The sequence below is a fragment of the Mytilus galloprovincialis genome, chromosome 3, assembly GCF_965363235.1.
Source record: "Mytilus galloprovincialis chromosome 3, xbMytGall1.hap1.1, whole genome shotgun sequence".
Lineage (NCBI taxonomy): Eukaryota > Metazoa > Mollusca > Bivalvia > Mytilida > Mytilidae > Mytilus > Mytilus galloprovincialis.
The window spans coordinates 110,919,488-110,935,549 of record NC_134840.1 but is presented as its reverse complement, the minus strand read 5'-3'; the positions used below and the strand labels follow the sequence as shown (position 1 = coordinate 110,935,549).

At 31.7% G+C, this 16,062-nt stretch overlaps 1 protein-coding gene across 3 annotated transcripts in view; it reads left to right on the top strand.

The window, feature by feature from the left end:
- Positions 1-15,838, top strand: part of LOC143069782 (estrogen receptor-like) — a 56,515-nt gene extending 40,677 nt beyond the window's left edge. For 2 of the 3 annotated variants that reach the window (XM_076244563.1, XM_076244564.1), the window contains 8 exons: positions 1,423-1,622; positions 2,419-2,529; positions 5,290-5,403; positions 8,791-8,909; positions 9,637-9,817; positions 10,808-10,949; positions 11,245-11,375; positions 11,686-15,838. In XM_076244563.1, the coding sequence (XP_076100678.1) occupies positions 1,423-1,622; positions 2,419-2,529; positions 5,290-5,403; positions 8,791-8,909; positions 9,637-9,817; positions 10,808-10,949; positions 11,245-11,375; positions 11,686-11,963 (1,276 nt within the window). In that variant the 3' untranslated portion in view covers positions 11,964-15,838. Of the gene's footprint in view, positions 1-1,422; positions 1,623-1,677; positions 1,751-2,418; positions 2,530-5,289; positions 5,404-8,790; positions 8,910-9,636; positions 9,818-10,807; positions 10,950-11,244; positions 11,376-11,685 lie in introns of those variants that run through there. The other variant, XM_076244565.1, reaches the window with a different exon arrangement.
- Positions 15,839-16,062: the final 224 nt, after the last annotated feature.

The following is a 16,062-nucleotide window of genomic DNA, read 5'->3' as shown; positions in this document are numbered from 1 at the left end:
TCTCTCTATGATCAGGCTTGACCAGTACTGTAAAGGCTTGACCACTACAGTAACAGTTGGTTTATTGTTATTTCTTATCTCTTTGTTTTCATACCATTGATTATTCATTTTTATTTTATTTTTGATCTTTGAAGTGAAGATTGACATGTTATCACATTTTTTAAACAAACACTGACATGACAGACATGACAGATGGCATTTTATGCTACCCCCAAAACATACATGTGTATCGGCTGAATATTATAAGGCCAAATAAAAATAACTGTGTGGTTTCAGTTACCCTATCTGCCCTACATTATAGTCTTAATACTAGCCTACCCTAAAGGATTTTTGGTCATTTTTCAGAATGTTGCTTCCAAAAACTCAATGTTTGGGGATCTGCCCTTCGAACCAACATGGCTGAAATACCTGAAATGGCTGAAAATAGAACATAATGCCTACCTTAGCTTAAATTTTGTTTATATTGAAATTAAACAGTTCTTGAGCAGATATTAATATAACAGAGAACCTTGAACAGATATTTATAATACAGTGATTCCCTTAGCAGCTAGATATTTATATAACAGGGAGTCCTTGAGCAAATATAAATATATCAGAGAGTCCTAGAGCATGTAGAGCAGATATTTATATTAATAAGAGTCCTTGAGCAGATATTTATATGAAAAAGAGTCCTTGAGCAGATATTTATATTTCAAAGAGTCCTTGAGCAGATATTTATATTAAAAAGAGTCCTTGAGCAGATATTTATATTAAAAAGAGTCCTTGAGCAGATATTTATATTTCAAAGAGTCCTTGAGCAGATATTTATATTAAAAAGAGTCCTTGAGCAGATATTTATATTAAAAAGAGTCCTTGAGCAGATATTTATATTTCAAAGAGTCCTTGAGCAGATATTTATATTAAAAAGAGTCCTTGAGCAGATATTTATATTAAAAAGAGTCCTTGAGCAGATATTTATATTAAAAAGAGTCCTTGAGCAGATATTTATATTAAAAAGAGTCCTTGAACAGATATTTATATTAAAAAGAGTCCTTGAGCAGATATTTACATTACAGGGAGTCATTAAGCAGATATTTATATTAAAAAGAGTCCTTGAGCAGATATTTATATTAAAAAGAGTCTGTGACGATATTTATATTAAAAAGAGTCCTTGAACAGATATTTACATCACAGGGAGTCATAAAGCAGATATTTATATAACAGGGACTCCTTGAGCAGATTTTTTTATTACATAAAACATGGAAATCGTCATGGATTCCTTTTATGTAGATATTTATATGACAGCAATTCCATAGACAATTAATTCTATTACAGGAATTCTATAGACAAACTGAGCCTGAAGGATGACAGCCTTGCGAGTGGTTATCCTGGGGAGTATTTACTCCCTCATATTATGCCTATAGACAATTATTTATATTGCAGGGATTCTATAGACAAACTGAGCCTGAAGGATGACAGCCTTGCGGGTGGTTATCCTGGAGGATATCTTCTCCCTCATATGATGCCTAGTCAGATTCCGTCCTCTACAACATCTCCACACGATGGTCGGATGTTAACGATGCTAGATGGCCCTTTATCATTCACCAATACTCACAAACTCAAGCATGAGATCATGTCTTCTGGTAGGTCTTGTCTTAAGATTGAAAAAAAGGGGGGTCTACAGGCTTAGATATTCTCATGTTAACAATGCTTGATGGCCCTTTATCATTCACCAATACTCACAAACTCAAGCATTAGATCATGTCTTCTGGTAAGTCTTAAAGTCTTAAGATTGAAAAAAAAGGGGGGGGGGGGGGTTCAGGTTTAGATCTTAAATTTTGGACACTTTTTGTTGTCAAAAAACAATTATGTTTAATTTCTGCTGACAAGCTCAAAAATGTAAAGTTGTTATCTGGGTGAAACTTTTCTTTTTTTCCTATTTGTTTGCGTAGTGTACAAAGTACTTATAGTCATGAAAGTATGTGTTACACATGTTTCTTTACATTGAAAAAATAAAAGTACATATTTTAGGCTAGATTATCATTTTTGGGGTTTAATAGCTTGCTTTTCAGTGTGAGTCAAGTCTCTGTGAGTGTGTTGAAGACTGTACTAGTCTATGACCTACAATGGTATACTTTAACAAATTGTGACTTGGATGGAAAGTTGTCTCATTGGCACTCATACCACATCTTCTTTTATCTATGACAAGATGTTAATAATTTTTTAATTTAGCCATTGAATCTTGGATCCCTAACACTTCAAAAGTACAATAACTTATATCCTGTATATATATATGATTGTTAAAGAGTTGATTATGCTAACAAGGTGACCGTAGACTGTAATTATTGTGACATGCTGCCGCTGTAAATCAATATGTCTGTAAGAAGTGACACAGGTGCACCGTACAACACTGATCAGGATTAAACCTTACCATTTTAGGTTCTGGTCACAACAAACTGTGCCAGGTCTGCAGTGATAATGCCTCAGGATTTCACTATGGAGTATGGTCTTGTGAAGGATGTAAGGCTTTCTTCAAACGCAGTATTCAGGGTAAGTTATAAAACAATTTGACATAACATTCAACAGCAGTATACTCCCTAGCTTTGAGTTTCACATGTTTAAGTACAGGTGAAACTCTACCTTTAGTACATGTGAAACTCTCCCTTGAGTACATGTGAAACTCTCCCTTCATTACAGGTGAAACTCTCCCTTCAGTACAGGTGAAATTCTCCCTCAAGTACAGACAAAACTCTCCCTTGAGTACAGGTGAAACGCTCCCCTCAGTACAGGTGAAACTCTCCCTTTAGTATAACAGAAACTCTTCCTTCAGTACAGGTGAAACTCTCCCTTGGGTACAGGTGAAATGCTTCCTTGAATATAGGTGATTCTCCCTTCAGTGCAGGTATAACTCTCCTTATAGTTCAGGTGAAACTCTCTTTACCATTCAGGTGAAACCTTCCCTTTAGTACAACAGAAACTCTCCCTTCAGTGCAGATGAAAGTCTTCCTTCATTTCAGCAGAAACTTTCCGTTCAGTACTAAGAAAATCTCCCTTAAGTACAGGTGAAACTCTCCCTTTAGTACATGAGAAAATCTCCCTTAAGTACAGAAAAAACCCTCCCTTCAGTACAACATAAACTCTCTCTTCAGTTCAGCAGAAGCTCTTCCTTAAGTTCCGCAGAAACTCTTCCTTTACTTTAGCATGTTTAGTACATGTGAAACTCTCCCTTCAGTTCAGCAGAAACTCTCTTTACAGTACAATAGACACTCTCCTTTCAGTACAGATGAAACTCTCCCTTCAGTACAACAGAAACTCTCCCTCAAGTACAGGTGAAGCTCTCTCTTCAGTACAGGTGAAACCCTCCCTCAAGTTCAGATGAAACTCTCCTTTGAGTACAGATAAAAAGCTGCCTTGAGTCATGTGAGTTTAAGTGAAACTCCCTTCAGTACAGATGACACTCTCCTTGTATATCAGGTGAAATTCTCCCTTTAGTTAAACAGACACTCTCCCTTCAGTTCCAGTGAAATCTCCCTTCAGTTCAGCAGAAACTCTCTTTACAGTACAACATACACTCTCCCTTCAGTTCAGGTGAAACTCTCCCTTCAGTAGAGGAGAAACTCTCCTTATAGTACAGGTGAGACCCTTCCTTCAGTAGAGGAGAAATTCTCCCTTCAGTACAGCAGAAACTCTCTCTTCAGTACAGGTGAAACCCTCCCTTCAGTTCAACAGAAACGCTTCTTTCAAAACATCAGAAACTCTCCCTTCAGTACAGGTGAAACCCTTCAGGTCAACAGAAACTCTTCTTTCAAAACAACAGAAACTCTTCCTTCAGTACAGGTGAAATCCTCCCTTCAGTACAGGTGAAACTCCATTCAGTTCAACAGAAACTCTTCTTCCAGTACAACAGAAACTAAATTAGCTTAATCATTTTCCTACTACTGTGGATTCATTTATTTTTATGGGTACCAATTTTCGTGGATCGTAGAAATTTTACATGTTGGTGGTTATTTAATTTCGTGGTTTTGCAAAATCCTATAGACAATTTGTTATTCGTTGAACATTTAGTTTCGGGTTCACCTTTACCCACGAAATCCACGAAAATTGGTATCCAACGAATAATACTGAATCCACCATGTCCACAGTATTCATTTTATGCTTTATAATCTCCATTCTTGTATGATCTCCATTCTCATATACATATGTAGTTTTGTAAAGAACTTTATTTTATTTGTATGCATCCACTTATGATTGTATTATTTTCTCTTTGTGGAACCATAGGGAGCTACCATTTAATTTTTATGTGGGGGGGGGGGGGGGAAGGGGGTGTGTGATCTATAGGATTAAATTTGAAAAAAATAGACAGGACAGGAGTTTTGAGTAAAAAAAAAAAGGCTGAATGAGACACTTTGCAAAAAATGCCAGGATGACAATTTTGAATTTATGTAAAAAAATGACAGGATGAACTAATTCAAAAAGGCAGGATTGAATAGGGTGAAATTAAAGGCAGGGCTGATATTACAAAAATTTCATCCTAGCACCCCCTTAAAATCAAATGGTAGTTCCCTTAATCAAATAATGAAATCTGAGAATGAAATATTCTCAAAATATGTTTGTGCCAAATTGAGTTGAAGATACTGGCTCACTCATTTCAATATTTTTTAACTTCACTACACTTTGACCTAGATCTTTTTATAGCCACAATATTATCTATAGTTAACAGAGCATATATAGATAATGTTATTTACGTCAACAGAGCATATAGATAATGTTATTTACGTCATTGAACTTTTCTGAATAACATTAGAACAATTTTTTTTAACCAATATTTTCTGTGTCACTGAATGTGTGACCTATATTTATTAATAGTACAAGGTCTATGACCTATATATAATAACCTTTAACAATCAATACAAGACTAGCAGTTTGTTTTGGGGAATCTTTTCTTTATTCATGCCTTGAGATGTTGTCTTCATGAAAGTATGTATTTTTAAATCTTTCATTTATTTATTCTTTTAGATATTCTATGACAGATTGTTTCTCTAAAAGGAGAAAATGCAGACGTTACATATGTACCAAATCCATGTTAATGTGATTTCCATTATAATATATTTGTTAATATACATGATACACAGTCTATAACATGTTCCTTAGTATGCTGTGTGTGTTGTCGTTAATTCAACTGATTTATAAAAAAGGAATTAGGATGGTTTGACATAATTAGCTATGAATGTAAAAACCTCAAGTTATATCGTCTTCAGTATTTTAATTTTTGTGTCTGACATTTTTATTGAATGAACATTTTGTTTACAGGACCTGTAGATTATGTTTGTCCAGCTACCAATAGTTGTACTATAGACAAGCACAGAAGGAAAAGTTGTCAGGCTTGCAGACTGAGGAAGTGCTACGAAGTCGGCATGAATAAAGGTAAGATTCTAATAGTTTTAATAGTATAGACACCTCCTATGGGGGACGGGACACTTCCTATATACATTGTGTTTAAGGTAATAGGACGTGCGTTAGAATGGTCACATTTTCTAGCTTGAAAAAATGGGAATAGGTGGGGAAAACTGAAAATAAAAAATAAGGTCCAGTAGCCCTTTTCACAAAAAATCTTAAGTGTAAAATTAATCTTATGTTTTAAAATATTTAGTTAATTGTTACGGTATATTTTAGACAATAAATTTTACACTTAAGATTTATTGAGAAAAAGACGTACTGCTGTGTATTTTTTATCCCCAAATTTTTCCTCTTTTAACACTTCAGTATTCCACTTTTCCAACACACCACACAAAACCCAACTTATATGGTGAAAGGCTGTAGGGTTACATTTTTACCTAGTACCTAATATATGAAATGGTATACTTTATAATTATATGAAAAGGGTGGGATAACAGAACCCAGCAACACCCCCTTTTGTTTAAATATTGAAGTGAACCCCCAAAATTGAAACACAGTAAATGAAAATTTAAAAGCCTGCAGACTTAAAAGGTGCTACAAAGTCAACATGAATAAAGGTAAGATTTTATTAGTGATACTATTAGTATAGGCAATTACAGAAGAAAAAGTTGTCAAGTCGAGATGTTTCTAAGTTGGCATGAATAAACATGATAAAGGTAAGACCCTATAAGTGTTAACTAGCGTAGATAAGCAAAGAAGAAAAAGTTGTCAAGCCTCCAGACTTAGGAGATGCTTATTAGTTAGCATGAATAAAGGTTAGATTCTAATAGAAAGTGTATCAAAGATGATGAGAATAAAGCTTAGATAGTTGAAGCAAAGGCGAAATATAATAGAAAAAGATTTCAGGCTCAAGAGACATAAAAAATACTGTAGAAAAATTTATTAGGCCTTAGAGACTTAGAAAATGAAAGATAAAAGTAAGATTTTAAAAGTTCTAGCATAGACAAATACTGAAGAAAAAGTTGTAAGCCTCAAAGGCTTAGAAAATGAAGGGTAAAGGAAAGATTTTAATACTTCTAGCATGTAAAATTAGATAGCTAGAAGACAGCATTATGGCATGTATTTAAGAAAAGAAATGTTTCTCTGTAATTTGTCTATTAATAGAAATTTGTGATAATGCTTATGAATGGTCTTATTTAGTCAACATCAGCATTCCTGTAGCTCTATCAAGCTTTTTACAAATTAAATCTAAATATAGATGTATTTTTTTCTACTTTGAATGAGTACATTAATTATCTTGAGGGGAAATCAATATCTGAAGTTCTAAATTGAGTTACAAGAAGTTGAATGACCTAAAGGACAAATTTATGGAGCAATGACTTTAAGGACATATGATTGTCTCAAGGTAGTTGTCAGAAGGACGAAATTGTAAGACATATGAAGTATCGGTAGACCTTTTTAAATATCAAAGTTAGAAATTGGATATATTTTATTTTATTTCTTTATTCAGCATTTTTAAAATTGGAAAAGTTGTGATCAGCGATAAAAATAAATTACATTCAACTTTAGTATTGATTTTTATTCTTCGTTACTCTTCTGTGTGCAGCTATTATTTTGATAAAAAAAATCAATTCATAAAAATAAGGAATTTTTAATTTTTAATTTACAATAGAATTGAATACAATATATATTTTATGGTTTTTTGCGTATTGGAACTTTGCCAGAGGTCATTGATCTGAAGGATCAATATCTGAATGGCTGTATACCTACACAGGACAGTGACCCTAACTCTTACGAAGTATTACGTCCTGCATAAATTATCTTTCCGTATATATACCCACATAATTATCATACCTGTTAAAAAATACGTTTGGGACAAAACTATAAAGTTGGAATAATTTTGACTTGTGTTCCTGAAATTATTATAAAGGAAATTATTTGTTCTTTCATTTGGTAAGTTTTCTTTTTTATAATAATTATTTTTTTCATAGACCTTCTAAAGTTTACCAAAAATCATGACATTTTAGTATTTCAAGCACAGTTTTTCAAGCACTTGCATTTTTGTTAGTCACTGATTTTGTACTGACATTATACATGTTGTATAATTTACAACAAATGCCCATGCTATTTGCAATATCATGGTACAACTTAGAGGCGATTTTTCTCAGAATATAATTTACTAACCTTATGTATATTTGTATATACATTGTACCAAATAACTTTCCAGTTTTACTTTCTCCTCTAAAGATAACTTTGATATCCAAATGGACAGTTTACAGTGAATTTCAATAGATGGGGTCATGGGACATCCCACCCAATAGCATATTTTAAGGTTCTTTAGGTATAAAATGAAATTTATTAATAAGCAGTGTCACCCTTTTATAAGCAAAATTGACTACATATATACAGTCAGTAGATATCACTAAAATGTGAAAGGAAATTTAAAATAAATGAGAAAAGCCTTTTATGTAAATTTCAAGAATCTTAAAAATATGTAAGATATGTTGTGTGCTTTAATTTTCTTTGAGATAAAATCTTTAAAAAAAATACCCGAAAACGATGTCTCTAGTTAGGAAATGTTTTGAAACATCTCAATGAGGTAGGACAAACTAGTATAAATAATTGGAAACTGAAGGTTTATCAAAAATGTAGAGTGGGGTGCGCATATTCGCTGGGGACACAATTTCGCCGTTTTACTATTTTGAGGTGTAAATACTTCAAAAGATGGCTGAAATGGAAGAAATATGCCGGTGACTTAGATTTTTATAACAAATATGGTTATTTTTTAAGCTACAACAAAATTGCAGCACTTACCACAAAGGACCGAAAAACGGACAACGATTTTCAGCCATTTTCCTGAACAAAAAACACAATTTCAAAAAGTATTTCTTAGTAAATTTTTTACTGATTGCCCTAAATTTCAGTTCTGTACAACTTTAAAATGTCTGCTATTGCCATCTATAATGAAGTTGATTTGAAAAATATTGTTTAAAGCTGCAATTATTTGGGTTTAAATAGATATATAAAAACGGCGAATATGAGTCCCCCATTGACAAAACATCAGGCAATTTCAAACACCCTTAAATCTAACTTTTCAGATGATTATTTTCAAACAAACACGTTTTCAAGCTTAGGAATGTTTTTCATTTGAAGTTATCTTCATATAGAAATATCAGTATACTTCAAAAACATATAGACCTGAACATAAACTGTAGAAAACATGGAAAGATATGGCGAAAATGAGCACCCCACTCTATTTGTAATGTAAATTTTTCAAAATAGGCTTAATATAAATAAGGGTTACTGATAAATTTGTTTACTAAGTAAAATGACTAAGGAGCCTTTGGTGTATACAGTATTGTTAAAATGGTACTGGAAGTCAATTAGTTATGTTGTCCCATTATTTTGTTGTAGGAACACAAAGAAAAGAAAGGAAGCCAAGTGCTAATAGTAAACTTCCAACAAAAAGAAGTCGAGCAGATTCTACTGATAATATAGTCAACTCTACAAGTGGCAGTCCTAATCCAGCAAAAGTATGTATTCATCAAAATATATAAATAAATAAGTTACCTCTGAAAAGCATGACAGGGGAGAAGGCATGCCAGTTCTTTTGATAGGGAAAAAAAACCCAGATCTACAAGTCTGCATCCTAATAAAGCTAAAATTCTGTATTTCTTCAAATACAGCAATTGTGGACTCTATAGACTTGTATGCAGACTTTGGCCAAAACATGAAATTGAATATCGAAAAAGCAAGTTTTCTTCAATCCAGAAAAATTGGTATCAACAGTTTAATAAATAAGAAACTCTCAACTAAGCTCAACTCAAAAGATCAGTATGAGGCACAAAATCGTAAATTTTTTACAAAGCACCTAGAAAAGCTTACTCACATGTAAAGAAAGCTATTTCAAAGCCAATTACAATTTAATTATATTCTCCAAGACTAAAATAATCAATCAGCACACATCCAACAGATTCAGTGTAAAGAAGTCATAAGCAGTTAGAAACAATTCACACCTCCATGTAACAAAACCTTAAAATTTCTAAAACTGAGTAAAAACCCATGATCCTGAATTTGAAATCTTTTTAAATCCCCATTTAGACATCAGGACAACTGTACAGTTAAACAAGGTTTGAATATGGAAAAAGAAACCATTTAAGAAAAGCAACTATAAGCTTTAAAGGATTTTTTACATTTGCCTAAACGACAGCAAAGGTTATGTTGGTATGCAGATCTAGATATATATTATATTGATTTCAGAGTCCAAGAAGGTCAGAGACATCAGCCATATTAGACGCACTATCCAAAGCAGACATGCCGATCGTAGAAAGTTACCACAATCATAATATGCCACCATCCAGAACACATTTGTTAAATTCTCTGGTCAAACTGGCAGAGAGGGAATTGGTCCAACTGATCAACTGGGCTAAAAATGTACCAGGTAAGTGTGAAATTTATGTGAGTGAAGTGTCTAGACTTCATTTATTATAATTTGATTTACTTTGTTTTGACACCACTTTTACGCATTGCTTTTGGGCTATTTTTTGGTGGCCAGTAAGTACTGATAAAATAAGCCGGAATACTCGGAGAAAACCACAGACCTATAATAGGAAAATCATGTATTATGTTATTTGATACTACTGGTTAACATTGAGTCGTAAACTTATTGTTAAGATAATATGGTCAAAAGCCTAAAACTGGTTTTTATGGGTCATTAACTTTAAGATGATAAAAAAAAAAATTTATATTGTGTGGGTTAATGATATAACTACTTGTTCAGAAATGAGATTACATTTTGAAATTATCATAATATATATGGATGTATTATAATTTATAACAACATGTATATTGAATCATTACCCAAAAGTTATCAATCTTTTACATATAATTAAAAATTACATAGTCTTTTATCCTGCTATCCTTTATGTAATACATGTACTTGCAATAAAACTTTATCCAAAAAAAAAAAAAATAGAAATTGGTAGCTCTTTAAATATTAGAACATCAGCACTTTTTAAGATGGCATTGTAAATATATTAATGTGAAGTTGCAAATATTTTAACTATATTCTGTAAAATAATAAGTTGGGTTGATAAGGATTTACCCCTAAAGCCAAATTTTCAATATGCCAATTCAAAGTAAGACATGATTGTTTTACTTGGCTCACAATTTGGATTTGAATCTAACCAGTCTTTACATACTATAAAAAATTCAAAATACTATTTCTTATGGAGCAGCAAATACTGATGTTAATAAATTGTTTTGCTTGACTCGGATAGGGATAAGATAAGACCACACTACCGACAAGTGGGGTGTTTCCTATTAAAATAAAGACAGCTACTAGCTAAGAACATCAGACCTGCCAACTATCCCTATTTATTGGTATATATTGAATATATAACAATGCTTAGATGTATAGTTACTATTTCAGGTTATATTGATCTGTCATTGAGTGATCAGGTCCATTTGATAGAATGTTGTTGGATGGAGTTACTCTTACTAAACTGTACCTTCAGATCTATGAGTTACAATGGAAAGAGACTGGTGTTTGCTCCAGATTTTGTTCTTGACAGGTAAGTTCATTATAAATCAGTTGTAATTTGGGGATCAAAGTAGTTGGACTTGGAGAGAGTTATTGTTCTGAAATATTACTTCATATATATGAGTTACAACGGAAAGAGACACCATTTATTTCAGAATTTGTTTACTTAGCACTGAAGAGAGAGAATTTTCTTTAAGGTAGATAAAGATTTTATTGGATTGGATGCATTTTATTTTATTCTCCCAACATAACAGTTGAAAAAAAAACACAAAATATTTTTTTAAACATTAAAGTATGTATTATCTAGAAATTATTTTATTTTTTAGATCACACTGGGAAATGATGGGTATGACAGAAATATTTGAACAAGTTAGTGCCGTGTCAGAGAACTTTATACAATATCAACTACACAAAAATGAATCACTACTGTTACAAGCTACAGTATTAGTCAATGCAGGTACGTTAATGTCTACACATATTCCAGGTTTTTAGATTTTCTAAATTTAACAGCAGACAATATCATGGAAGAATTTTACTTAAAGCTATAAAAATTTGGCTAGTTTAAATGTTAAACACTAAGATTATATACCCAAAATTAAATTAATGTCACATCTGTAGAATTTCTATTGCTTTTATCCAATCACAATATTTTGGTGTCCATTTTTCAAAATAATACCCATAATACATTCGATTCTGAAATTTATAATTTATATAAAGAGAACCTTCTTTAATACAAATAATTGATGAGTCCATGTTATATTTTACAGAAGTCAGGAGGCTAACAAGTTGTGATAAAATACATAGAATGAGACAGTCGATTCTAGACGCAGTGGTGGATACTGCACAGAAATACCACCCTGACAATCTACGTCATGTTCCATCAATATTACTCATGTTAACGCATATCAGACAAGCAGGAACGAGGGCAATAGCTTACTTCCAAAAACTTAAACAAGAAGGTACCGTCACTTTCTCTGATCTGTTAAAGGAGATGTTAGATTCTCAGGACTATACTGAAATCAAAACTGAAAATCCAACAACATGAAATCGTTGATGTTCAAAACATCATGGAACGAACAAAAAGTGCTCTCAGCGCCAACTAAATATCACCTCCTAGTGATAAAGACAACAGCACCAATGTTGTTGCTATTGTTGTCTTAAACAGTGTGTGTCGTCATGACAACATCATCATAACATCAAAGGTATCCCATTGTACCTCTAAATGTGAATGTCTAAATACCAAACTTCTATCATGGGATTGAGTAACAGCTACGGATCCTTTTCAGGGAAGATAAGTCTGTTACTAACATCAGTCTCCCTGAAAAACATTAGTAATATTATCCTCAAAGGAACAAATATTCAACTCATTATCGACATTGACTTTTGTATATGTAACTTCCATATGTCTACCTCATATTTATAGATTAGAAAATCATATCTGCCTCATTTGCTGTGATATTACCTCAAAATATCTACCTCAATTTCAGAGAATCTAAAAGATATTTTAAGTTTGGTAATATTTACAGAGATACTGGAAAGGGCTTTTCCAATATAAATAATATTTTATATGGTCCTCTGTCACTCAAATTAGTAGAATATCAATATAGCATTGCCTTACTCTGTAGTCGGCTCTGAAAATCATGGAACAGTTGACAAATGTCTAAGACTGAGGGTTTCAATTTACAAAGTTTAGTATAGCAGCTAAATTATTTTGTCAAAAATTTATGTGATGATATTTGATATAATCTGATCATTTCTGATTTAAAAACAGTCCTTGTGTACATATTTTACTTGATCACTAGGATCTGACAACTTTTCATTCTTCATAGGAATGTTTTACAATCAGCAAGGTATTTTTATGTAGCATAATGTCATCCTTCTTATTAAAATCAGAACAATATTACTTTATTATTGATTTTGAACTAAGTTCTTGTCATAAATGTTTTTCATACATTTTATAATACTTCAAAATATCAAATCAAATGTGTTATTGTTTTCACTAGGCAAAAAGATATTTTTACATATTTTTATAATTTAGAAATGTATTATATATTCTGTAGAAGATGATGATTAACCACATGACAAAATAGGACGAAGTAGTAAAATAATACGATATAGTTTCTATAGCTTTGCTATTTAGGGAATTTTTTTTAGTTTAGTGAACAGAAGGAATTTCATTGTTTCCATGGTAAAATGAGGAGAACAAAACTGTTTGCAATATCATTGTACCGCTTTCAAAGCGTTGAGAGCTATAGGAATTTTTTCTTGGGGTGTGCATTTAATGTTGCATAAAGTTGATCAATAATTTTACACATTTTTCCCTTTTCATTAATGAAGTTTTATAAAATACTTTGTAAGAGAAATGGGTTTCATTTGTTTGTGGTCTGTGAAAACATTGTGGATTTTTGGGGTTTTGATTCGATTAACAAATCAAAACACAAAGGAATATGTTTTTCCTATAAATATGTAGATTCTAAATTTCTTTGATTGTGGGAACCAGAAAGTCCATGAAAACTGGTACCCAGTAAACAGTAATGCTTTCACAGTATATAGATGTGCAATATGTATGATCTCATTTGAATTTAGATACAATCAAAACAAAATCATATTTAAAAGACTCATATGCAACAAAATTATTACATATGAGGATAAATAAGGAAATATAACAAAACTTTAAAAATGATAAGAGTTATTTCCCATTTATTTTAAGAAATTTTCTTATTGTTAAGAAACAAGAGAGACAACTCTTTCAAAAATCAGAAATTGGTAAAATGGTTATTTTGTTGACGAATTGAATTGTTAAAATGATAAGAGTTATTTCCCATTTATTTCATTTTCTGACTTTTCATATAAACAACAGCTTCATTGACACTGGGGATGTTAATTGTTTTATAGTATTTTCATTATCTTTGCTTAGGAAATATTTATGTTGCTAGACAAATTCATTGAATATGCTTCTCAAAAAGGGAGATGACTCTTACTTGTTAAAAAAGAAGAAAGACAACTCTTTAAAATTTCAGAAATTAGTAAAACTAGAGTGGAAGATAGATAGATATAAGTTTGCAAAATGATTAAATCATTTAAATGCTTCTTAATCATGTTTTGTTGACGATATGTTATTGATATATTAGTGCTTTGTTTTATTTGTCAATGATTTGTGTACTGTTGATAATTTAGTTGTTAACTCTGTGTTGTTTACTTTTTACCCAAGGTCAAATTTTGATCCTTGTTTAATACAGTTGTTTTCAATATTTTTGTTGTCAAGTCATGCATTTTATGTTTATTAAACAAATTATTAGATAACTAAAACTGTTACTCTGTCTTTAATATTTCATAATAAATATACTTTTGGTATGGTTATCAAACAATTTTGACGTAGGTTTTGTTTATAACATGATTTACTTTGCAAATGATATTTTGATAAAGTTGTCAGTTATAAAACTTAAAAACCACATACTCATAAGTTCATAGTAAGTTAGGACAAGTTAATATAAATTTTGACTTTATATCTACACAGTGAAAAGAAAAACACAAGTAGAAAATTGAAATGCAGTGATAGTTTGTTAAGTACATGTATACAATGTATATGTATGTTATGTGAATAGACTTGTACAGTACATTTGTTTGTTTTGTAATGTATGTTATAGGGATAGATATAAAAGTTTTACAGTATTTTTGTTAAAGATAAGATATTGCAGTATTGGTGCTTAAAGTTGATGATTATTATGCAGTTATTTTTATTTCTTTCTATTTGGTATTTGGTGCAGTAAAGTGCTGATTTCATATGCCATGAGTGTTGACAAGTGTTTGGTGCAACTGGGACTATTCCAGAATAGACTGATTTTCAGAAATGAGGTTTTTGGAAAGATTTTACTGAAAGAGGGTCTAGAAAGGGGTTTTACATAAATGAGGGTCTGAAGGGGGTTAACAGAAATGATAGATCTGGAAAGGGGTTTAACAGAATTGGGGGTCTGAATGGGGTTTACAAGAAATTAGGGTGTAGATGGGGTTTAACAGAAATGAGGGTCTGAATGGGGTTAACAGAAATGAGGGTCTGGAAAGGGGTTTATCAGAATTTGGGGTCTGGAAAGGAGTTTAACAGAAATGGAGGTCTGGATGGGGTTAAAGGAAATGGAAAAAGTTAAGTATAGAGAAAAATAGGTAAAAAGAAGAAAGAAATTAAAGAACAGAGCATAATTAGATGTAAAGATATAAAAAATACAGAAAAAAGTTGAGAATATAAGGTGGAGGACCTGTCCAGATGCTAAGAAAATTGCAGAAGTTTGGTGTTCAAATCAATATATTATACTCTTATAAATAGATCCTTGAGAACAGGATGCTGAAATGCTCATAAACAGTGTTTCATAGAAATAGCACAACTTTCCTTAGAAAACTAGAATAGGCTCTATAGATGTGTTCTTCATTTTAAACCCCGGACAACTTTTGGGCATGTTGGTGTTATGTCATGAAAGGTTTTATATTATGTATACCAGGCAGACCATTTTAACAAACTAAAATACATTAAAATGATATTTTCTTATATGAATTATTAAAATGTTTATCAAAATCTCAGATATTTTATATTTTAGTGAGTATGACTGATATCCTAAGTTAATAAAAAAAAAATATCATGGAGCTGATACAGCACTGTGATACTTGAATGTAAAACAACTTCAGATGAAAGTAAAGGGTATATGTTAATTGTTTCTTAAGTAATAGGATGATCAAATAAGGATCTTTTCTGCGTGTATAACACGTTCTGTATGTTTGTAATTACATGTCTTTATTGATTATAAATAAACTGTATATTGTTTTGTCATTTTGTTGCAAAAAAATGTTTTTATGAAAGTTGCAGAAAAAATGTAGCAACGTAAAATGAATGTAGAGAAATTGAAATTAAAGAGATGGAAAAACAAATTATATTTGTGTAGTTTTGATTTAAAAATAATAAAAGGGGTTATACAAATGTAGTACACTTCAAGTTAGTATTACTTTGGTAAAAAATATTATATTCCAGTGGCAATAATTTTCTGTTCCAGTGGCAGACATTTTATTTCACATGTTGCAGAAATGTTCTGTTCAAGCCTCAGTCCTTGTCTGTCCCAGTCCTTTTGTGTCTGTACAAGTGGCAGTCATTGTCTGTC